General features: G+C 46.5%; 1 protein-coding gene across 10 annotated transcripts in view; it reads right to left on the bottom strand.

Moving 5' to 3' along the window:
• The window catches only part of LRRFIP1 (LRR binding FLII interacting protein 1), a 291721-nt gene that overhangs the window by 71521 nt on the left and 196184 nt on the right, over window positions 1-24016 (bottom strand). The window contains exon 15 of one of the 10 annotated variants that reach the window (XM_070933169.1): window positions 8777-8881. The exons of the other annotated variants lie outside the window; for them this stretch is intronic. Coding sequence (XP_070789270.1) covers window positions 8777-8881 — 105 coding nt within the window. The remainder of the gene's footprint in view (window positions 1-8776; window positions 8882-24016) is intronic. 10 annotated transcript variants of the gene reach the window in all.

The raw sequence follows: 24016 nt of genomic DNA, 5'->3' as shown, positions 1-24016 counted from the left end.
AAGAGACATTGTATTGAAATTAAGGTATAGAAAATAGCATACCCCCTGATCTTCAGCAACAACTGTAATATGCCAGATGGAAAAGAACACTTGCTTGAAATCTTTTTCAGCTTAATTTATCTTCTGGGGTATCATTCAAATAAGATCTATTTCCAGAACAACATCTGGAAAACTTTTACAAATTCTTTTTAAGCTCTAAAAGTTTAAGCTGTCTTTTTGCTTATATATTGTAAAGGTCTACAGACTTAGTCCTTCAGTTTAGATTAAAAGGACACCAAGATTCCAGTTCATTTCTTCTGTTGGAATAGTGACACAAATATTGTTTGTTTTTTATTTCCAATTAAAGAAGATCTGCTCTGACAAGCTCTGACTGAACAAAGAGTTCAATTGGGACTGATGTCAGAATAGTCAAGATTTCCTTTGATTATCTGCAGGAAAGTATGCATCAGCAATCAAGCTTTGCTGATTGAAGGTTGCATAATTTTTTTTCAGTATTATAACTACTACCCAGCCACATATTACATTTGACAGATTATAAAAAATTAGGGGTAAATAAAAATTAGATTTTATGATACATTTTTTGGTTGGCAAAGGGTATCAGAGCGAGAGACCTGTTTCTGAAAATGTATAATCAACATGAATTTTAATGTACAGGTAATCTTTGACTTACAACCAGAATGGAGCCTGCCCATCATAGTGGTAACTTATGATGGTCGTTATGCGAAGTGATCCTGCGACCACTTAACAATCCCTACCCGTTTTCCCTCATGTGATCATTTAGTAGAGCTCAGGGTACCTCAGGGGAGCTCCTGTGGTTTGCCTGCCCTGGCCCTCCCAAGGCTTCTTCCAACCTGAGGCATCCCATGCTCTGTTACCAGCATTGGAGTGCCCAAAGACCTTTGGCCTGCTTCCCACCCCGCTGGATCCAGCAACTCCTATTACTGATTTCTCATTTACCTTTTATAGATCTCCAAATGGTAAAAGGCCTACACCAGTGATGGCAAACCTTTTCGGCACCGAGTGCCCAAACCGGAACATGTGTGCATGCGTGTGTATGTGCATGCGCTGGAGAGCCGGAAACCCGAAGACCAACTGGCTGGTGCGCATTTGAACGCCGGCCAGTTGGTCTTCGGGTTTCCGGTATGCACATGCATGCTGGAAACCTGAGCAGCAGCTGGCAATGGTGTGCGTGCCCACAGAGAGGGTTCTGCATGCCACCTCTGGCATGCATGCTATCACGGGCCTACTCCCACACTCTCCTCCTCACCTGTGACTGCTCACTTATGTGGAAGTGGGCACAAGTATGGCTGCTCTGAAAATGGCACCCCCTTCCCAGATGAAACCATGTGATTTGGGGTGTGTGTGTGTGTGTGTCAAGGAATAGAATGGCCTGCTCCCCTTCCTGTAGTGTCCCCATCCTGTAGTGTCAGGCACACTACAGATGTGTGCCTGACATCTATAGAAGACAAATGGCTTATACCCACACCTCCTACCCATCCTCCAATTGCTGACATTTTGTAGATTTCTGGAGTTTGTGTTTGAGAAGGAAGGCAGGCCACTCTGCCCTTCAATGTCTCTGCAGGTCACATGGCACTATCCCAGAAGTGGGCACCATTTTTTGGAACAGCCACAATTCATTGGGGAATCTGAGGAGTAGAGTGGCCTGCTGTTCTTCGCAATGTAAGCGCAGAACACTGAAAATCTTCCAAGTTAAGTATGTGACAGGTGATGGGAAGTGCGTAGAGGTGTGGAATATAGTAGGGAAATAATCAGACCCAAAGCCTGTGAGGACCTGGTGGGAAAGGATGAGAGGAAGATTTTTTTGGGGGGGGGAGATGGGACACTGTAGCTTCCCAGGCATAAAATCCCTTTGATTGGGCATAAAATCTGCCCAAATTTTATGCACATGACTCTGGGGGTAAGTTGTAAGTTGTAACACCTTTAATAAACATCAAACATCTGCCTTCCCTGATACTTGGGAAGGGCTTGATAGAAGAATAAAAATGCCAAATCCAGTCTAAACACCTGGCTGACTGCAACCAAAAATAATAATTATTGGTTGGTTGCATAGCCAGAATGCTAAGATTAGATGCAAACAAGCTAGAACCGATTAAAGAAAATAAGCCAAGGAAGAAGATGACTAAGGAATACTAGATTAAGAAATCACCTGGAGGCAAAGAAAATCAAGGAAGCACTGGAAATACTAAAGCAGCAAATAACTGTCATAGCCAAGAAAAATAGCAGATACAAAATATGAACTGCATGGGTTTTGGTGAAGAGAAGGACCAGGGGAGACATGATAGCAGTGTTCCAGTATTTGAAGGGTTGTCACTGAGAGGAGCGGGTCAACTTATTTTCCAAAGCACCTGAAGGCCAGATAAGGAATAATGGATGGAAACTGATCAAGGAGAGATTCAACCTAGAAATAAGGAGAACTTTTCTGATAGTGAGAACAACCAACCAATGGAATAGCTTGCCTTCAGAATTTGTGGGAGCTTTCCACTGGAAGCTTTCTAGAAGAGACTGGACTTCCATTTGTCAGAAATGGTGTAGGGTCTCCTGGTTGGGTGGGGGTGGGTGGGTGTTAGACTAGATGATCTACAATGTCCCTTCCAATTGTTATTCTGGTCTACACCCACTCATTGCCAAGCAATTTAAGAACATACTGCAAGGAAATGAAATTGGAGATTGGTTAATAAATGGCAAAACCTATTGAAGGACCATTCAAATGAAAGATATATATCGGAATGGAGAAGATGGATTGACTATATTCAAAACAAATATCGGACTAAAAAGTTTCAAATAGCTTATGAATGAAAAAAAAAAGAATTATTTTTTCTTTTTGAATTATGTTTTGTTAGTTCAAAGGGGAGTTAAAGAGCAAGAGGGAGTTTGGAGTCTATAGAAAGTTAGCATATTTTAGTTTATGTTTGTTAAATGTTATACCCTGTATTTGCTCTGGGAAGTCCGGGGTGGGGGGTGGGGGGTGGGGGTTGGGGGGTTGGGGGGAGAGGGTGGAGGAGGGATGGGGTGGGGGAGGAGGGATGGGGGGGAGGAGGGATGGGGAAAATTGTTGTAATATTTGATAAAACTTTTTAATAAAAAAATAAATAAATGGCAAAACCTATACAAGATTCAACAAAAGGGTTGTTGAAACAGGCAACTACAGGCCAATTACCTGCTTAACAACAATGTTCAAATTGCTAATTAGTGTGGTAGCTGATGCAATTGAAAACAAGCTCTTTCCATCTGAGCAGAAAGGAAAGAGTCTAACAGCAAGGGATAAAAGTTCCTAACTAACAAGATGATTTTAAAGTCCAAACTCAGTGGCAGAAATACCAAAAAGGGGATTAATACTTGGGTAATTCCAGTCATTAAATACCAGTTGGAATAGTGGACTGGACTCAAGATGAACTAGAAGCCATACTCCTACATTCTCACAATGATGTTGATAGACTCTATTTACCAAGGATCATAGGTGAGTTTGGACAGTTGCAAGTATACCAGACAGTCAATGAAGAAAAAAGGACATTAGAAAAATATCTGAAGGATAGTGAAGAAAATAAACTGAAGTCAGTATACCACAAAAACTTACTGAATATCAAAGTGATCGATAAGAAAGACCAAATGAAGAATAGAAGATATATGACAAGGCAAAATATTACATGGCCAGTACATTAAAAAAATTATCAGGCACATAACAAGACCTGGCAATGGCTAAGAGCATGGAAGTTGAAGAGCACAAGACCAAGCCTTAAGAACAAATACATATAAAGCCAGAATTGAGAAGACAGCAACAGACAGTAAATGCCTTCTCTGCAAAGAACTGAAGACATAGTGGACCACCTGGTTATATGCTGCAAGAAGTTAGTGCAGACTGATTACATGACAACAGTAATGGTATATTGGAAGATCTGCAAAAAATGCTACCGTGTTTTCCCGAAAATAAGACCCAGTCTTATATTTTGGGGAGCTCCAAAATAAGCATTAGGGGTTATTTTCAGGGAAACGCGATTTCAATGCGCAGCAAGCATTCCCACTTCCGACAGTACCCGGAAGCAGCTGCAGCCCACTAGTCCCTTGGTTGATGCACTCTGGAGCTGCAGAGCCCGTGCAGCGCAGGTAAGTTGATTTCCTGTCCAACCAGCAGACAGAGGCAGAGGTGTGTGTGTGGGGGGGAGGCATGTGATCCGGATGTAATGTGCACTCCACAAGAAACCCGAGAGTCTGTGGCCCAGAGTGGACAGTCAGATGCAGGAGGCTTGTCTTTGTGCAGTAACACTGGCAGCAGTTGGAGGCAGAGGCGTGGGGCAGAAGGCAGGTGATCCTGCTGCGCCACGCAGGCCGCAGGCAAGCTGAGAGACGCAAAAACGAGCCTCTTGAGGCCATCTGCCCTCTCCGGCCCATCGACTCAGCTTTCCCACGGTCCGTGTGGCATGTCCAGATCGCCTGCCTCCTCTCCTCATGCCTCTGCCTCCATCTGCTGCTTGGACAGGGAATCAACTCACTTGCACTGCATGGGCTACAACTGCTGCCGAACACTGTTGGCCTTGTGCGCTTGCCGCCTCCTATACTGGCCATGCCCATCCCCCTTCCACTAGTAGGGCTTATATTTTGGGGGTAGGGCTAGGGCTTATTTTCGGGAAAACATGGTACCTGCTTTCAAACAAGAACTAGTGGGACCACAAAATAAGTAATAAAGGAAAATGAAGAAGCTAAATTGCTCTGGGACTTTGGTATTAAAACAGTGGAACTGGCAGCAGACTCAGATGATGAGGAGGTTGGGGAGGAACTTGGGCCAGTTCTGGAGTCTGGGGAAGGCTCTGATGGATGCTCTGTGTCAGACACAGAGATAGACCCAGGGCCATCCGACATTTCCCAGTCACCGGAGAGACAGCTGCCTTTGGAGGCTGAGTGAGGAGGAAGAACAGCTGGGGCTTGTTCCAGATGGACATATGCACAGAACAGTTAGGAGAGGTGAACAACAGAGGACAAGGAGTCGACTCAGGAAGCAAAGCACATGTGGATGCTGAATGGCCCCTCCCTGGCTGGGGAATAAATAGAAGGAAAGGGGAGTGGTTGTCATAGGAGACAAAGTTTGTATTTCTGAAGATTTTGTTCACTGTGTTTCGTGCATCAAAGACTGCTTACCAGAACTTAATCTGCAGCCTTTCGGCTGGGAGCTCATGGCCTTGCAATAATCACATTTAACTTCTTGCAGGACTCTTGCTTAGGCTTTTCTGTAGGTGAATGCCATTAATTCACAAGAAGTAAATAAAGAAGAGTTTTTCGTGACAAGGAGTCTGTTTCTTACTTCTGCTAAGGCTGGGTCAGAACAAAAACAGACAAGTACCTGTAACATGCACCCTAGATTTAACAATTGCTGGTAAGAAAGTCAAAGAACTTTGGATAGTGCACATGTAGTACCTGGAGACACCAGAATAGAAGAGAAAAAAACTTGAGAAAATCACAAAGAGAACTCCAAATAGAAGTAGAATGGCTGTAGCATAAGAAGCAAGGTAGTAATAGGCGTCTTCAGTGCAATTTCAAAACATTCAAAACATTTGGAGCGCTATTTGAATCACCATGAAGAATCACCACCCACCAGTCAATTGCAAAAGGCAACTTTACTTGGAACAACTTACATCTGTGACAATACCTTTAACACCCTCCAACATTTTCTATCCCATGGGGGATAGAAGGGCTCAACAGTGGACAAAAATGCCAAATCCAATCTAAACATCTGACTGACTGTATGACCAATAATTTTATCTATATCTTTGAGTCAGTGTTGATTGCTACAACTATCTGGAGAAGCACTGCAGTTTTTTGGCAAGAGTTTCCTTGCTTACTTCCTAGGGCTGAAATTCAGTGACTGACTCAAGGTCACCCAATTGGCTTCATGCCAAAGGCAGGACTAGTATAAGTAATCCTTGACTTACAACCACAATTGAGCCCAAAATTTATGTTCTTAAGTGAGACATTTGTTAAGTGACCTTTGCCCCATTTTATGACTTTCTCGCCACAGTTGTTAAGTGAATCACTGCAGTTGTGAAATTAGTTGCACAGCTGTTAAGTGAATCTGGTTTCTCCACTGACTTTGTCAGAAGGTTGCAAAAGGTAAGCATATGACCCCAGACACAGCAACCATCATAGATATGAACCAGTTGCCAATCATCTGAATTTTGATCATTAACCATGGGGATGCTACAATGGTCGTAAGTGTGAAAAATGGTCATAAATCACTTTTTCAGTGCTGTTAAAACTTTAGTTTTAGTTACTATATGAGCTGTTGTAAGTTGAGGACTATCTGTACTCAGTCTCCCAGTTTCTAGCCTGGTGTCTTAACCACTACAACCAAACTGATTCTCTTCTGTGCGTCTTATAGAGCGAATGTTGTGGCGGGGAAGGGGGCACCACCTGTTGCCTCTCCCACCATTCACCGCTGCCGGGGAACACTGAAGCCTTCACTGCCAAGCAGCTGATTGGCAGTTGGATTGGCCTCCTGGAATACCGCTGATCAGCTGTTCTAGGCGGAGGGAATTGCCGATGCCAATTGCTACCAAATGGCGGCGGCAGCAATAGGTGGCGGCGAATGATGGCAATAGGCATCAGCGATGGCGGTGAATGGCAGTGGCGGCAATCCCCACTGCCTAGAACAGTTGAGGCCGATCCAACCACCAATCAGCTGCTCGCCAGTGAAGATTCTAGTGTTGCCAGAGGCAGCAGCAGTTTAGCTCAGTTGGCCGGTGGTGGGCACAACGGAATGGAGACCTGACGAACCACTGGGGCTGCGATAACGTGCTGAAGCTGACCAGGCTGTTTGCTGTTTGCTGCAAGGATGAATACCGGATGGATGCTGGGAGGCAGAGGTAGATTTTTTTTCTTGTTTTCCTCCTCTAAAGCTAATTTGCGTCTCATGGTCCGGTGCGTTTTATAGTGCGAAAAATACAGTACTTTCTGAACAAATTAAGATGGAGAAATTAGAAATATTACTTATAGGAAAGGCAAAATGCCAAGCTTAGATAAATTCTTTAAGGTGCACACAGATACATTGATTCTGAAACTTTAAGAATTTTTTCAGTTCGTGTTTGAATCTAGAGCTGGTTTTCTTTATGAATCTTATTTCTTTAATTCTTAAATGAGCCAAAATTATACATATTAGACAAATTACAAAACTGTTTGATTAATGAATAAAACAAGCTAGATGAGTCCCTGTGGATTTTACTCCACTAGTTGTGGCCAACTATAAGGAACACTGCTTATCTCCATTTAAAGGCCATTGAGCCAGCGCTGTGCATAGACATTTCCATCATGTGACTGTTACCTTCCCACCAAAGTGGTGCCTATTTATTTACTTGCATTTGCATGCTTTCAAATTACTATGTTGGCTGGAGCTGAAGCGAGGACAGGAGCTCACCCCATTGCGTGGTGTTTGAGTCTCAAATCTGGGCTGCCAGCTTTCCAGCCGACAAGCCCAGCGTCTTAACCGCTGTGCCACTGCACCGTCCTGATTAATGAATGCAGGTATTAATGATTAATGAATGCAGATGTTAAAATGGTTTTGCCTGTTATTTTAATTTATCATCTTGAAAATCAAGTTGTTAAAAGCTAATAGCTTTTCCTGAATAATCATCCTATACAGAAAAGGAACTACCGTATTTTTCAGAGTATCTTTTTTCACCCAAAAAGAGGGTGAAAATCTGGGTGCGTCTTATACTTTGAATGTAGTATGCCCAGCCTCGCAAACAGAGATTTCAGAGGCTGAAAGAAGCCTCTGAAAGAAGCTTCAGAAAAAAAGCCTCAGAAAGGCTTTTATCTAAAATAATATGGCAAGCATCAAAAGAAGAATCAGTAAAGGTTCTAACAAAACTATGTTAACAAATCTGGAGAATGACACAATAACCAACAGATCGGAAGAGGTTAATCTACATACCAATACCAAAGAAAGGAGATTGAACAGAGTATAGATAATCCTTCAGAATAAAAGCCTCTGAAAGAAGCTTCAGAAAAAAAGCCTCTGAAAGAAGCTTCAGAAAAAAAGCCTTTTTTTTCTGAAGCTCGGATTCGGAGACTTTCAGAGGCAGAAAAAAAAGTTTTTCCTGAAAAAGAGTTTCAGAGGCAGAAAAAAAAGCAAGGCACAGAGCTCACAACCAATGAAGCTGTTGCTAAAATTCACCTCTGGAAACAGCTGATTGGGGGTGTTCCGGGAGGCTGATCCACCCACCAATCAGCTTTTTTAAAAATTTTCTTCCCCAAAAACTAAGGTGTGTCCTATACCCCGGTGCGTCTTATACTCTGAAAAATATGGTAATTATCTGAGATTATTAGTAAATTGTGTAGCATTGAATTCAGCTGAAATTACAGTATTTTATTCATTTACTGGGTGCATATTATAAAACTTTTGGCAATATTTATTTATTTTTCATTCTCTGTTTTTTCTTCAATTTTTTTTGTTTTTCAAAACCACAAGTGAAAACTAATGGATTCCATTCCCTTTTTCAGTAAGCAAGCTATAGCAACTTGGTTATCTTTTTTATTTAATTAGTGTCTGAAAAAGGCTTTCTTTTGATGCTTTGGCACAAGCAGGAAGGAAATATAAAATACTCCAATCTGCAGAAGGTAATTTTAGGGACATTATTCATGGCTAGAGGCTGAAAAAGTTTTCATTTAATATAGAAATGATTAGTCTAGAATCCTATTACTCATGTTAAATTTTACTTTTTTAAAAATTCAACCCTTTTTCTTAATTCAAAAGTATAGTAATGCAGATTACCTCTCTTTGGAGTTTACGTTTCTCTGCTTTCAATTCATCCTCTATTCTTTCAGCATTTTCTGCAGCTGTTTTATAGCGAACAACTTGACCTTCTAATCGTAACACCTAGCATATGATAGAATATTATTTATTTTAATAAAAATGTATACTCCATCTTCATTTCAAAGGATTGTCTACGCACAATAAACAGAAACTGAAATTTAATAAAACTCTAAATATAATCATAGCTTCAAAATAAACAAACATTAACACATAAATCTAAAATTTTAAATATACTACTTTTAAGATGCCTATGAAGTAACTTGCTTCCCAAAAGTGACAATGTTGATGTAAACATGGAATGATACAGGTTGTAAAATATGTTTTACTTCAAGCTTTGAAAAAAATAAAATTGAAAGTATAAACTTAAGAACTTGAAATAAATTCCTTGCTCCCTTTTTTATATCTCCAGGATATAAAAAAGGATATAAGACTGCAACTCATGTCGGTCTGCTGCCAACATTTCACCTAATTTGAAAAATAGTATATAATTTAAAAAACAAAACAAAAACTTGCCCAGAACGAATATAATTTCACAGGTGAATTGTGCAATGCTTTGGATTTGGTCCACAAAAGTTGCTTTAGAATGTGGATCTACAGACATGACATCAAACTCCTTAAAGCAACTATGACTTTTCCTAAAATAAGTTGAGCCCCTGAGTGTTCTGAAATGCCTTTTCTGGGATAATGCACAGGCTCTAATTAACAGAATCTAATCAGACTACTGAACTGTTGAAACAAATGTGAATGCAAAGGTTTATTTAAAAAAAATCCTGTTAGGTGATGAGCTAACAATGCAACTAAAGAGATAGACAACTTTCAACCTGGATTTAGCAGTTGCTAATAAAATTCAACAAACAAAAACCACAGCCTATCCAACATCATAAAGAAACCAAATTTACTGAAAATATTCCTCTTCCTATTGGATCCATAACAGTTTTATTTTCAAGAAATGTTTAAAAATATTTTTAAGTCAAGCATCGTCTGCTATGTAACTTTGATTCTTGCATGAATAAATAAAACATCATTAACAGCATAAGTTCTGATCTGGATCATAGATCAGAAGAAAGATAGAAAGATATACATATAAGCAAACGAGAATAGTCTGGAATCTGAATATGAGCAGCCAGCCATACCAAGCATCCTGCTCCTACCTCAAATTTGGCTGAGATGTTTGGGGGAAGCCATTGTGTGACCTCTCTTCACTCTGTCTGACTGTGAAATATTCAAGAGTTGAGATAATGACTAGAGATATTTTCTGTTGTTCAATGGTCCCAAATGGGGTTGTAATGAACTCAACATATTTAGGCTAGGATACCTTTATTAAAAATCTCTACAGCTTTTCCAGGGATGATGCAATGCCTCTCAGAATACTTTCTGCAAACCTGGACCTTTAGGAAAGAAGCTAAGGTTCATCCACTCAGGAGAAAAGAAAAGATTTAACAAGATTTAAATAGGCATGTTTTTGCATGCAGAGATAATGCTCTGAAAAGGGAGCATTTTAATGGTCTAGTAATGTGATGATTTATTCTGCCATCTAGTCTCCAAAAGATGGCTATACCTATGAAGCTGATTTTTATCTTCTTCCCTCAGAAGAGGGCAATCTGGACTCATTAGTTGACTGACATTTGATACAATTAACTATGGTAAGAGGTAATGCAGATGTTGATCACGCCCCAATATCTTAGCAATTTCAAGAATGCTGCATCCTTCTAAAAAACTTTTTACAATTTTGGACTTTTCAGAATCAGTTTTTGGCCAATTCTGCCTGAGGAAAAGAAGCTGCCTAATAATTATACACACCTTGATATAGGGTGTTGATCTCCTTAGCTCACACGAGGGAGGCCTCATTACACAAATACACATCACCTGATATGATTATATCCACTAAGCATTCAAGTTTATACAGTTTGGAAGTGGAAAATATGTATAAAAATGATGATATGGTTAAAATAGTCATGCCTAATGCCTTTCATACAGATGAAAATTGGACAATGGTTTGAAATTCCAAAGGGAAAAAAATCAAAAAGTAATGGGTGTAAGGTTTCGATGTCATCTCAAATAAATTGCACTCCCAAACAATTAATCTTTGCTGAAGTATTCCATTTATTGAGTACGAAAGACCTGGCCCCGACTTAGTCGTAGCCGATACTAACCCTCTGACCCCCAAACCCTTCCTTTTCCGTTCCCCAATTCTCATCTTCTCATTGGCCATCTTCCAAGTCAGTCTCCTCAGCTTCTGACTTCACCCCATAGGAATGTTCCCCCCACCATCTCCTCTCCTAGGGGATATTATCTACAAAGAAATAAGGAGGTAAAAAGTCAAGCCTGGTCTTTTTATGGAAGCATCAGAATGATGACATCCGGCCCCTCTCCCTTCATTTTTCCAGGGAGGCTTGTTTCAGGGGAAAAAAAAACAAATTAAGTACCGTTACCCCGTCCGAGGGTGTGTCCCACCCCCTCCCGCCTTGCCCGGGTGATCTGCATGGAATTTGGCTATAAGGCGATCAGCTTGGATATTTGTGCTCTTCACACAGGAAGCCTCTGACAAGGGGTAACCCTTCCACTTAATCAAGTATTGGAGGTGCCCCCTATGCCACCTCAAATCGAGAATTCACTGTACCTCATAGTGAGTATGGCCCCCAACAACCAGGGGCTCGGGGGGGGGGGTCATGTGGCACCAGCCTTAAAGTTGACCCCACCACAGGCTTCAGGAGGCTGCTGTGGAAAACAGGGTGTATCTTCCCTAGTAGCCGGGGCAACCGCAGTTGTACTGTAACCAGGTTGATTATTTTTTCTATAGGGAAAGGTCCTATAAATTTCGGGCCCAATTTCTTGCTCGGGAGTCTAAGTCTCAAATACTTGGTGGAGAGATAAACCTTCTCCCCCACCATCCTCGGAATGGTCTTTGGGGAGTTCGGTGCTTGTCTGCTTGTTTCTTATACGATTGTGCCGCCTTGGCCAACGCCCTCTTAACGTTCTCCCAGGTTTCCCTCAACATATCCATCCAATCGGTCAAGCTGACTGAGGAAGTACCCTTGGGTACTCTGGCATGGGGACGAAATCCATACCACTCATTATTTTAAACGGGGTTAATCCCATGCTACTATGGACAGCGTTATTATATGCGATCTCCACAAACGATAGGAGGTCTGCCCAATTGGACTGTTGGTAGTTGACATAGCATCTTAAATACTGCTCTATCATGGCATTCAGTCTCTCCGCCCCCACCACTGGTGCTCGGGTGATACGCTGAGCCTTGGGATGAACCTATGGATCGTAGGAACTCCCTCCAAAATTTTGCTGTGAACTGGACCCCTCGGTCGGAGATGATTCTTCTGAGTACTCCATGCAGGCGGTAGATGTGCTTCAGGAACAGTTTGGACAATTGGCGGGCTGAGGGTAGCCCGCTGCAGGGTATAAAGTGTGCCTGTTTGGAGAATAAGTCTATTACAGTCCAGATCACTGTGTTGCCACCACTTCTCGGCAGTTCTACTATGAAATCCATCGCAATCTCCTCCCATGGTCTTGTTGGTTCAGCTACTGGTTGCAGCAGCCCAGGAGGGCATCCTGGTCGTCCCTTCATCGTGGCGCAGACGGAACAACTTTTTACATAACTGTCTACGTCCTTTATCATGTGAGGCCACCAGAACTGTCTCCGTGCTAAGTGCAGAGTCTTTAGGAAAATGTCCCGCTGGTTTGACATCGTGGCTCCTCTTGAGGATCAGGGTGCATAGAGTCTGTGGGACATAGAGTTTTGTCCCCTTCCATGCTAGGTCATCCCTTTTTGTCAAGAGGTGTTGATTGTCTTGAAACCAGGGGTCCGCTGCTGTTTCGGTTTTTAGTCTTGTAGTTAAGTCACTTGCAGGTTGGCCCTGCTGGTCACGTCGTTGCCGTCTGGTGACTACCTGACCCACTGCTTGGATGGAGGGGATGATGGCATTCACTACCTGCTCCTGCTTACTGTTGTATTGGGGCATCCGGGAGAAGGCATCAGCCAGAAAGTTCTTCCCCCCTGGGATGTGCTTGAGCTCGAAGTTGAAACGATTGAAGTATTGAGCCCACCGGACCTGCTTGGGTGACAATTTCCGTGGGGTTCTGAGGGCCTCCAGATTTTTATGATCAGTCCAAACTTCAAACGGTTTCTGGCCTCCCTCTAGTAGGTGCCGCCAGGTCAACAACGCCTATCTCACCACAAACACTCCCTTCTCCCACGCCGCCCATCACCTCTCCGTGTCGGTGAGCTTGCGGGAGGTGTAGGCACAAAGTTGTAGATTACCTTGGCTGTTCTTTTGGAGCAGCACGGCCCCCACTGCCACATCACTTGCATCTGCTTGGATAACGAAGGGCTGTTCAGGGTCAGGATGCTTTAAGACAGGTTCTTTTGCAAACATCTCTTTTAGTGTCTCGAATGCCCGTTGGCAGGTCAGGTCCCACTGTAGGGGTTGTCCCGGGCGGGGTTTTGTCGCTGGACTCCCTGTGTCGAGCCCAAGCCTCCGCTCGACAATAATGGGATGGGGAGGAGGAGAAAGAGATTGGGCAAACGTACCTGATACTGCAAGGCTGTGCCCAGCAAACCAAGCAAACAAGGACGCAGGACTGCATCCAGATGCTGAACACAGAAAACTTACAAGTGGTGGTGGTGGTGGCACTGGGATTCTGCGGCCAGGGCAGCGGGCTAGGGAACGGCGGAGGAGGGGCGGTGACCGGGACGCTCCCAGGAACAACGCGCCTGGAAGAGAGGCGTGCGTGATTGCCTGTCACAGCTGAATGAACCAGTAAATTAGGGAGGGGTGGAGCAAATGTATAAAGAACGCTACGTAGCAGCTGTTCGTAGCGCCAACTTTAAACTATAGCGCTCAGCATTGTTCCGGAGCTCCTGCTAAGCATTAAACCAACTTCACTGAAGACACTTCAATGTGTCCCATTGTGTTTTCTTGCTACCTACGAGTCGCCCGGGAGAAGGAGCTGAGAGAAAGTTGGCGCTACCTTCAAATCAGCATTAGTTTCTCCGTTCGCTTCGGGGACGAGAATGGCAGAAGGTGTGGATCCGGTGCAAAAATCCTCCGAGGTAACCCTGGTGGAGGAGGAGAACGGCATGAGCGTTGCGGCCCAGAACGACCCCCCGGCTCCTGCAGTTTGTCCAAAGGAGCCTCCGCGAAGCCAAGGGGGAGGGGATAGCGAACCCCCGCCACCAAACCCATGGGCGTGCCAGCTGCTGCAGGGGGGGTGGACCAGCCCGGCGGTAACTGGGGGGGCGCACGAGGAAAGACCCTCCCACAGAGATGTCGGGGGAGCTGTTCGGCGCTGGAGAGAACAACGGTGGGTGGATGACGACGAAGGGGATTGGAGCTATTCAAACGGCCTTGGCTCCTCTACGCTGGACATTATCAAGGAGAAATATGGAGAGTTCAGCTTTAGAGATGCTTCATCGTGGCAGCCTTGGGCTCCTGGTGAGGAGCAAGTGCCCCTGTCACAGCTGCAGGGCTGGCCTGAACGAATGTTAGTACATCAATTCCACCTCGGGCTGGACTGGGAGTTGAGGCAGGCGTGTGTATACCGTGGCCTTCCGCCCCATGGAGTGGTTTAAAGCCGCCATCGACCTGGACATTGGCCTCAAAGAGTTCAGGGTTCGGGGTTTGGCGGGCCCTTCCTATACCGGCCGAACCCCAGAGAAACCACCACCTCCAAGGGAGCCCAGACACTCCCGGGAGGCGGGGAGATCCAGAGCAGCCCTGGGCCCTACAGACAGTACTCGTCGGGCCCCGTTTCGATGTTTCCGATGTGATAAATTAGGCCACTGAGTATCGGACTGCCCGTCCCCCCCCCCACAAGCGACCACTGGACGCACTCCCGGGCGCCCAACAGCCGAACGATCCCGGGCAGTGTCTCAAGCATTACCAGCGGTTGGGAGTACTCCAACCAAGGATAGTGGGACGGGCTCAGACGGACCTGAGGGGATGCCGATAGTAGTTGGAGACAGCGATGAGGAGGAAGACCAAGATCCCATGGTGAGTGAGCCAATTCGCCCTTTCATCATACCTGTCACCCTCTGGAACCCGCGTACCCACAGTGAGGTGAAACAAGGGGCGTTAACTGACTCGGGCTGCACCCGTTGCTTAATGAGAGCATCACTAGCAATCCGATTGGGTCGCCGAGTGTTCAAACTATCGGAGCCCATATGTTTTGAGCAGATGGACGGCTCTATACTGGGGGGAAAACCAGCTGTGTGGGTGACTGAGCGGGTTAAATTGGGGTAGGAGAACATTGGGAACTCCTTAGATTCATCGTGGTGGAGACGATAATAGAACCTATTATTTTAGGGTTAGCTTGGTTAGACAAATGGCAGCCCACCATATGGTGGGAGGGGGGCTACAGGAAACTCCGGTTAGAACTAGGTCCCGAACCTATCTCAAAAGAGGGGGGGAGGTGCAGTAAGGACGTCGGGTCACTTCCCCAGAACCCAACACCGCTGGTGTCGGGAGTCCCGGATGTATACAGAGATCTATCAGCGGTGTTTAGTGAAAACGAGTGTAACACCTTACCCCCTCATAGGCCTACTGATTGCGCGATAGAGCTAATACCCAGGGCTAAATTACCCAAGCCTCAAATGTATTCTATGACCCCAAAAGAAATAGCAGAACTGCGCAAATATATAGACCAAAATTTGGCCCGAGACTTCATTACACCTAGCCGGGCACATATGACCGCTCGCATGTTGTTCCGGGAGAAGAAAGATGGCAGTCTGCGCTTATGCGTGGACTTCCGAGATCTGAATGCGGTAACCGTTGAACCATTATACCCGTTGCCCTTGATAAAAGATTTAATGGCAACACTGTCCACTGGCCGAATCTTTACTAAATTAGATTTGCGAGAGGCGTACTACCAGGAACGAGTGAAAGCTGGAGATGAGTGGAAAACCACATTTAATTGCCCACTCGGAAGTTACAAATTCCAAGTGATACCGTTCGGACTGCAAGGAGCTCCAGCGGTATTTATGCAGTTAATTAACGAGGTATTACATGACCACCTGTATCGTGGAGTATTGGTATATCTGGATGATATTTTAATCTATACCAATACGATGGAAGAACACATGCCTCTAGTCCGCCAAGTCCTACAAAAACTTCTAGCAGCCAAACTTTTTGTTAAAGTTTCTAAGTGCGAGTTTCACCGCATTGAACTAGATTATTTGGGGTATCGAATATTTAGGAGAGGGCTAGGCATGGATCCCAACAAAGTAAAAACGGTGTTAGACTGGCAACTCCCTGTCACACGGAAGCAATTACAAAGTTTCCTAGGGGTCGCCAATTTTTATAGGCAATTTATACCAGACTTTGCGAGAATAGCCTTACCCGTCACCGACCTTCTCACCACAAAAGGACAGGTTACAAAAGTAAAACTGAGTCAGCATGTGTTATGGACAGAAAAATGTCAGAGGGCGTTTGAAACATTGAAAATGTTGTTTGCCCAAGAACCCATATTGCAGCACCCTAACCAAGAGAAGCCATTTATTGTACAGGTAGATGCCAGTGACGTAGCGGTTGGCGCGGTCCTCTTGCAACCCAACAAAACCGGCCAGCTACTCCCATGCGCGTACACCTCAAAAAAGTTTACTCCCACCGAGAGAGTGTGGGCTATATGGGAAAAGGAGGCATTTGCTGTCAAATGGGCCCTCATGGCCTGGCGACACCTTCTGGAGGGTACCAAAAAGAGGTTCGAGGTGTGGACAGACCATAAGAATCTAATAGCCTTACAAACACCCAGGAAGTTGTCACCTAAAGAGGTTCGGTGGGCCCAGTACTTTCAACAATTCAATTTTAGTTTAAAACACGTCACAGCAGGTAGGAACTTCTTAGCGGATGCTCTCTCCCATATGCCACAGTTCCATAGCAAGCGGGATGAGGTGATTCAGGCCATGATACCACAGAGGGCACCAGAGGGACGGACATTAGGGTCCGTCAATGCGCCTTCCAAATGGAAGGAAGCTCTGCAGAATGCTCTGCAAACAGACGGGTGGGTGAAAGCCAATCAACATCTGATTAAACAAAAGGATGGTCTGGCCTGGAAGGGTGAAAAATTGTATGTGCCCCAGACCCTGCGAGAGACAGTGTTGCAGCGGTGCCATGATGCCAAAGTCGCCGGACATTTTGGGTTTCTAAAAACCCTTCATCTAGTTCGGCAACAATTCTGGTGGCCAAAAATGCGATCCAATGTAGAGGCGTATGTTAATGGATGTCCAGTTTGCGCTAAAACAAAATCTCGGTCAGGGAAACCCTTCAGGTTATTACAGACCGTGGCCACACCTGGAAGATCATGGGAAGATATAGCCATGGACTTTGTGGTCGGTTTACCCGAAAGTAATGGTAATACGGTCATCTGGACCGTCATTGACCTATTCTCAAAACAAACCCATTTTATACCCTGCTGGGGACTACCGTGGGCACGCAAACTGACTAAACTCTTCATACAACATGTATACCGGATACACGGGCCCCCCCGCCGAATTATCTCTGATAGGGGGTGCAATTCACTACCCGATTCTGGAGGAATTTTATTCGGGCTATCGGCTCCTCCCAAGGTTTATTTTATTTATTTATTTATTTATTTATTTATTTATTTATTAGATTTTTATACCGCCCCCTCTCCCGAAGGACTCGGGGCGGTGAACAGCCAAAGTTAAAAACATACAATATAAACAATTAAAATACGTTTAAAACAGAATTAAATCTAAAATGGCTCCCCAATTTAAAATGCCTTACCCATACCCCTATAAAAAGACGAATTTAAAATTTAAAAATTTAAAATTTCCACATTTAAAAAGGGGGAAGATTTAGGCCAGGCCAGCTTGATAAAATAGAAAAGTCTTAAGCGCGCGGCGGAAGGTGCGCAGATCCGGGATCCTACGTATCTCCGGGGGGAGCTCGTTCCAAATCGTAGGTGCCCCCACAGAGAAGGCTCTCCCCCTAGGGGCCGACAGCCGACATTGTTTGGCCGACGGCACCCGGAGGAGCCCCTCTCTATGGGAGCGTACTGGCCGGTGGGAGACTATTGGTGGTAGCAGGCGGTCCCGTAAATAACCAGGTCCTAAGCCATGGAGCGCTTTAAAGGTGATAACCAGAACCTTGAAGCGCACCCGGAAGACCACCGGGAGCCAGTGCAGCTCGCGCAGGAGAGGTGTCACATGGGAACTCCATGTCGCTCCCATCACCACCCGCGCGGCCGCACTCTGCGCCAGTTGGAGCCTCCGAGTGCACCTCAAGGGGAGCCCCATGTAGAGAGCGTTGCAGTAATCCAGACGAGAAGTAACGAGGGCATGAGTGACTGTGTGTAGGGAGTCCCGATCTAGATAGGGACGCAACTGGCGGATCAGGCGAACCTGATGAAAAATCCTCCCGGACACGGCCGTCACATGCTCTTCTAACGACAGCCGTGAATCCAGGAGGACACCCAAGTTGCGAGCCCTATCCGTGGGGGCCAATGATTCGCCCCCAATAGTCAGCGATGGCATTAGCTGACTATATCGGGACGTCGGAAACCACAGCCACTCGGTCTTGGATGGGTTGAGCCTGAGCCTGTTCCTCCCCATCCAGATCCGTACGGCCTCCAGGCACTGGGACATCACTTCAAGGGCATCGTTGCGGTGGTCCGGGGTGGAGATGTACAGCTGGGTGTCATCCGCATACTGATGGTACTTCACCCCAAAACCACAGATGATCTCGCCCAGCGGCTTTACATAAATGTTGAACAAAAGGGGCGAGAGGACCGATCCCTGCGGCACCCCACATATGAGGGGCCTCGGGGTCGACCTCTGCCCCCCTGTCAACACAGACTGCGACCGGTCGGAGAGAAAGGAGGAGAACCACCTTAGTACGGTGCCTCCCACCCCCAACTCTTCCAACCGGTGCAGCATGATACCATGGTCGATGGTATCAAAAGCCGCTGAGAGATCTAACAGGACCAGGACAGAGGAGCAGCCCCTGTCCCGAGCCCTCCAGAGATCATCAACCAACGCGACCAATGCCGTTTCCGTGCTGTATCCAGGCCTGAAACCCGACTGGAACGGATCCAGATACGACGCTTCATCCAGGTACTGGGGAAGCTGTCCCGCAACCACACTCTCAACAACCTTCGCCACAAAACGAAGGTTGGAGACTGGACGATAATTAGCCAATATTGCCGGGTCCAGGGAAGGCTTCTTGAGGAGGGGCCTCACCACCGCCTCCTTAAGGGCGGCGGGGAAGACACCCTCACCCAATGAAGCATTTATAATCCCCTGGAGCCAGCCTCGCGTCACCTCCCGGGAAGCCAGCACTAACCAGGAGGGACACGGGTCCAACAAACATGTGGTCGCGTTCAATCTACCCAGAATCCTGTCCACGTCATCTGGGGTCACAGGATCAAACTCATCCCAGATAACAGTCTCAAGACCTGCCTCCGTCACTCTCGCTGGATCTACCCAGTCAGAGTCCAGACCTTCCCGAATCTGAGTGATTTTGTCATACAGATACTGAACAAAGTCCTCGGCTCTTCCCTCCAAGGGGTCCTCCCGCGCTTCCTGGTAGAGCAGGGAGCGGGTCACCCTAAACAGGGCGGCCGGGCGATTATCTGATGACGCAATAAGAGCAGCAAAATGCGTACATTTTGCTGCTTTTATCGCCACTAGGTAAGTCCTAATATGGGATCTAACCAGTGTCCGGTCCGATTCAGAAAGACTAGCTCTCCAACTACTCTCTAGGCGTCTTTTCCGGCGCTTCATCTCCCTCAGCTCCTCGGTAAACCAAGGAGCCAGGCGAGATCCGCGCCGGGTCAGAGGCCGCAAAGGCACGACTCGATCCAGGGCCCCAGCGGCCGCCCTATCCCAGGCGGCCACTAGGTCTCCAGTCGAGGCGTGAGCCAGAACCTCAGGAATTGGGGTTTAAGTTCCGCCTTCCATCCAAGCACAAATGGGGCAGCGGAGAGGACCAACGCGATGGTGGAGTGTTATCTCTGGAGCTATGTATCCTATCAACAGACTGAATGGTCCCAATTACTCCCTTTCGCCGAGGTGGCGTATAACAATGCCATACACCGGAGCACGGGGTTCACGCCATTTAAAATAGTCTCTGGCCAAGACTTTGTGGCCATCCCTGAAATATCGCCGCCCACCTACACAGGAACCCCCGAAGAGTGGGTCGAAAACATACAGTCTTTATGGCCACCTATTAGGAAAGCCCTAGACAAAGCCGCAGATGAATATAAGCGCCAGGCGGACAAAAAACGAATGGAATTAGACCCCTTCAAGGTAGGGGATATGGTGTATCTGTCAACCAATTAAATTAAGGGTACCCAGCAAAAAACTGGGTCCAAAGTACCTAGGCCCCTTCCCGATAATTAAGAGTCATTAATCCAGTCACATTTGTTCTCAAACCTCCGCCCGTGTTAGGGAGGATTCATCCAGCCTTCCATATGAGTCTCCTCAAACCCGCTATATTGGTTTAGTGGTCACCCGAGCCCCCTGGCCCAGTAGAAAACAATCAATACGAAATAGATGACATTCTAGACGCTCGGAGACATAGAGGGGAAATGCAGTATCTAGTGAAGTGGCGGGGGTATCCAGATGAAGAGGCGTCATGAGTATTAGAGAAGGATATGAACGCTCCCCGGCTCATCCGTCGGTTCCACCGAAAATACTCCCTAAAACCAAAATCTGAAACTAACATAACTACCTTATGTCTTGCAGAGGACCCCCTGGTGAAGGGGAGCCGCCTGTCGAGCCCAAGCCTCCACTCGACAATAATGGGATGGGGAGGAGAAAGAGAATGGGCACACGTACCTGATACTGCAAGACTGCGCCCAGCAAACCAAGCAAACAAGGACGCAGGACTGCATCCAGATGCTGAACACAGAAAACTCACAAGGGGTGGTGGTGGCACCGGGATTATGCGGCCGGGGCGGCGGGCTAGGGAACGGCGGAGGAGGGGCGGTGACCGGAACGCTCCCAGAAGAGGCGCCCGGAAGAGAGGCATGCATGATTGCCTGTCACAGCTGAATGCTCTCCGACCAGTAAATTAGGGAGGGGTGGAGCAAATGTATAAAGGGCGCTACATAGCAGCTGTTCGTAGCGTCAACTTTAAACTATAGCGCTCAGCGTTGTTCCGGAGCTCCTGCTAAGCTAAGCATTAAACCAACTTCACTGAAGACCCTGCATGTGTCCCATTGTGTTTTCTTGCTACCTGTGAGTCACCCGGGAGAAGGAGCTGAGACCCTGTCTTTAGGAGATCCGTCAGAGGTTTGGCAATTCTTGCGAACTGTCTGTAGAAGTTTGCGAACCCTAGGAAGCTTTGCAGTTGTCTGCGGGTGCGAGGGGGCTGCCACTGTAGAACTGATTGAACTTTGGTTGGGTCCATATCTATTCCTTCGGTTGATATTCGGTAGCCTAGGTAGTCTAGTCGTGATTGGTGGAACTCGCATAGCTTTTATCGCTACCCGGAACCATTCGGAGAGTCGGTTCGGGATGTCTCGATAAGCGGTCACTTGGGCAATTCTCTCATCTAGGCTTGTCCTAAAGAAGTACACCAGCAGTCGCTCCGGTAGGGGAGGCAGGGTCCCAATGACTCTCCTGAATTCACAGATATGCTCTCTGATGGGCTTCCCATTCTGCATTAGGTTTCTGAGCTTGTCCTCCACATAGGGGTCCTCGTCTGCCTCCTCGAACTGGGCTCGTAGTAGTTGTAAGAACCCGTCTGCGTCTTGCAGTTGGGAGCCCCTGTTCTTGTAGAGGGCTGCTGACCACCTCCTTGCTTCTCCCTCCAACGCTTCTGAAATGGCACTCAATAGGGCTCTGGGGAATGGATAGAGGTGTCCATAACGCTCTATGTAGATCTCAGCGGTATCGAGGAATTGGGCTAGGTGGTCTGGGTCACCATCGAACTTCCCTCTGAACCGGGGTGGCTCCTCCCTCGCTGCCCTCTCCTCCCAGTGTGGGGCTCTGTAAATCTGGCCTAGGTGCTGATGGTCCTCTTCCTCATCTCTCATTCTAGGGGAGGGAGGTGCTGTCCCATCTAGGCTGCTCTGCTTGCTGGGCCAGGGGGGAACCCATGGATGCATTTTTGGGCTCCTTCTCCTTCTGCTAGGGAGGGGGGAAGGTCTGCGCTTCAGCCTACGGCCTCTCTCTTCCTTTGGTCTGCATGATGGCTCCTCCTCCCGAAGGATGGCACGGTCAAATTTCTCCTTCAATTCATCTATGGGGCGATCGAGTGGCTTCCTTGAAATTTCTTGGTGCCTGGCCCATATACAGTCTGCCCTCCCCAATTCACTTTGGGGTTTCCCCTTCTCCTGCACATTCGGGAAAGGAAACTCAACCTCTGCGGCTTTTGGCAAAACCCTCGAGTACTTATCTGCCTTCTTCTTGGCTTGCAGCACAATTGTCTGACCTTGGCTATCTTGCAACTTTGCCAGGAGAGATGGGCAGGGTTGAGATTTCGTAACTTCCAAGCTGGCTGGTATCAAGGCTGGCTCTTTTCCAGTTGCTTGAATAAAACTTTCTTCAGTCATGGCGTCAGTTGAATATCTCCATTCACTCCGTACGTCAGGGAGGGAACGGGAGGATTGGAGGTCAGACAGCTTGGCTTGGAAAGGAGTATCGGCTATCTGTCAGGTTTTGATGTCATCTCAAATAAATTGCACTCCCAAACAATTTAATCTTTGCTGAAGTATTTCATTTATTGAGTACGACAGACCTGGCCCCGACTTAGTCGTAGCCGATACTAACCCTCTGACCCCCAAACCCTTCCCTTTCTGTTCCCCAATTCTCATCTTCTCATTGGCCATCTTCCAAGTCAGTCTCCTCAGCTTCTGACTTCACCCCATTGGAATGTTCCCCCCACCATCTCATCTCCTAGGGGATATTATCTACAAAGAAATAAGTAGGTGAAAAGTCAAGCCTCGTCTTTTTATGGCAACATCAGAATGCTGACATCGGGTAATCCTAAAACATGAGAGTCTGAAAGAATTCCAAATTATTTTCCCAAGAAGAAAAAAAAATGAGAAAACCTTTTTAAGAATGGGTTAATGAATGGATGAAGAAAAAGCCCCTTAATCAGCTGAGATTTAAAAAGAAATGCCCCAATATGGCATTTCAATAAGAAATGCCTCAGGCTCAACCCATCCAAGACCGAGTGGCTGTGGTTTCCGATGTCCCGATATAGTCAGTTGACGCCATCGCTGACTATTGGGGGCGAATCGCTGGCCCCCACGGAGAGGGCTCGCAACTTGGGTGCCCTCCTGGATTCACGGCTGTCTTTAGAAGAGCACTTGATGGCCGTGACCGGGAGGATTTTTCATCAGGTTTGCCTGATTCGCCAGTTGGGTCCCTTTCTGGATCGGGACTCCCTACACACAGTCACTCATGCCCTCGTCACTTCCCACCTGGACTACTCTACATGGGGCTCCCCTTGAGGAGCACCCGGAGGCTCCAACTGGCGCAGAGTGCGGCCGCGCGGGTGGTTATGGGAGCAACATGGCGCTTCCGTGTGACACCTCTCCTGCGCGAGTGCACTGGCTCCCGGTGGTCTTCCTGGTGCGCTTCAAGGTTTTGATCACCTTTAGAGCGCTCCATGGCTTAGGACCTGGTTATTTATGGGACCGCCTACTACCACAAGCAGCCTCCCACTGGCCAGTACGCTCTCATAGAGAGGGGCTCCTCTGGGTGCCGTCAGCTAAACAATGTCGACTGGCGGCCGCCAGGGGGAGGGCCTTCTCTGTGGGGGCACCCACTATCTGGAACGAGCTCCCTCCAGAGATACAGAGGATCCCGGATCTACGCACTTTCCGCCGTGCTCTTAAGATTCTCCTATTCCAGCAAGCCGGCCTGGCCTAATTTTCTCCCCCGTTTTAAAATTCTTTTAAATCAAAACTTTAATCTGTTTTAAATTATTGGGATTTTTTAATTGTCTCGGGCTAAATTATTTAATCTGGTTTTAATTATGTCTTTTAACTTTTGTATTTATGTATTTTATTTTGTGCCTGTTCACTGCCCTGAGTCCTTCGGGAGTAGGGCGGTATATAAATCTAATAAAACTAAAACTAAACTAAACTAAACAATAACTAAACAGGGATGCAAATGTGTAACTCAAGCCTTCAGGAGGACAGACAGGAAAAGCTTAGGCTACAAGATGGTGAAACAACCTCTGTGCTTGGCAAGGAATCAGAACTGGTGAT

Source organism: Pituophis catenifer, unplaced genomic scaffold (assembly GCF_029215685.1).
Source record: "Pituophis catenifer annectens isolate HBS135680 unplaced genomic scaffold, rPitCat1.0.hap2 SCAF_1, whole genome shotgun sequence".
Classification (NCBI taxonomy): domain Eukaryota; kingdom Metazoa; phylum Chordata; class Lepidosauria; order Squamata; family Colubridae; genus Pituophis; species Pituophis catenifer.
The sequence above is the reverse complement of the archived record's forward strand: the minus strand, read 5'-3'. Positions and strand labels throughout refer to the sequence as shown.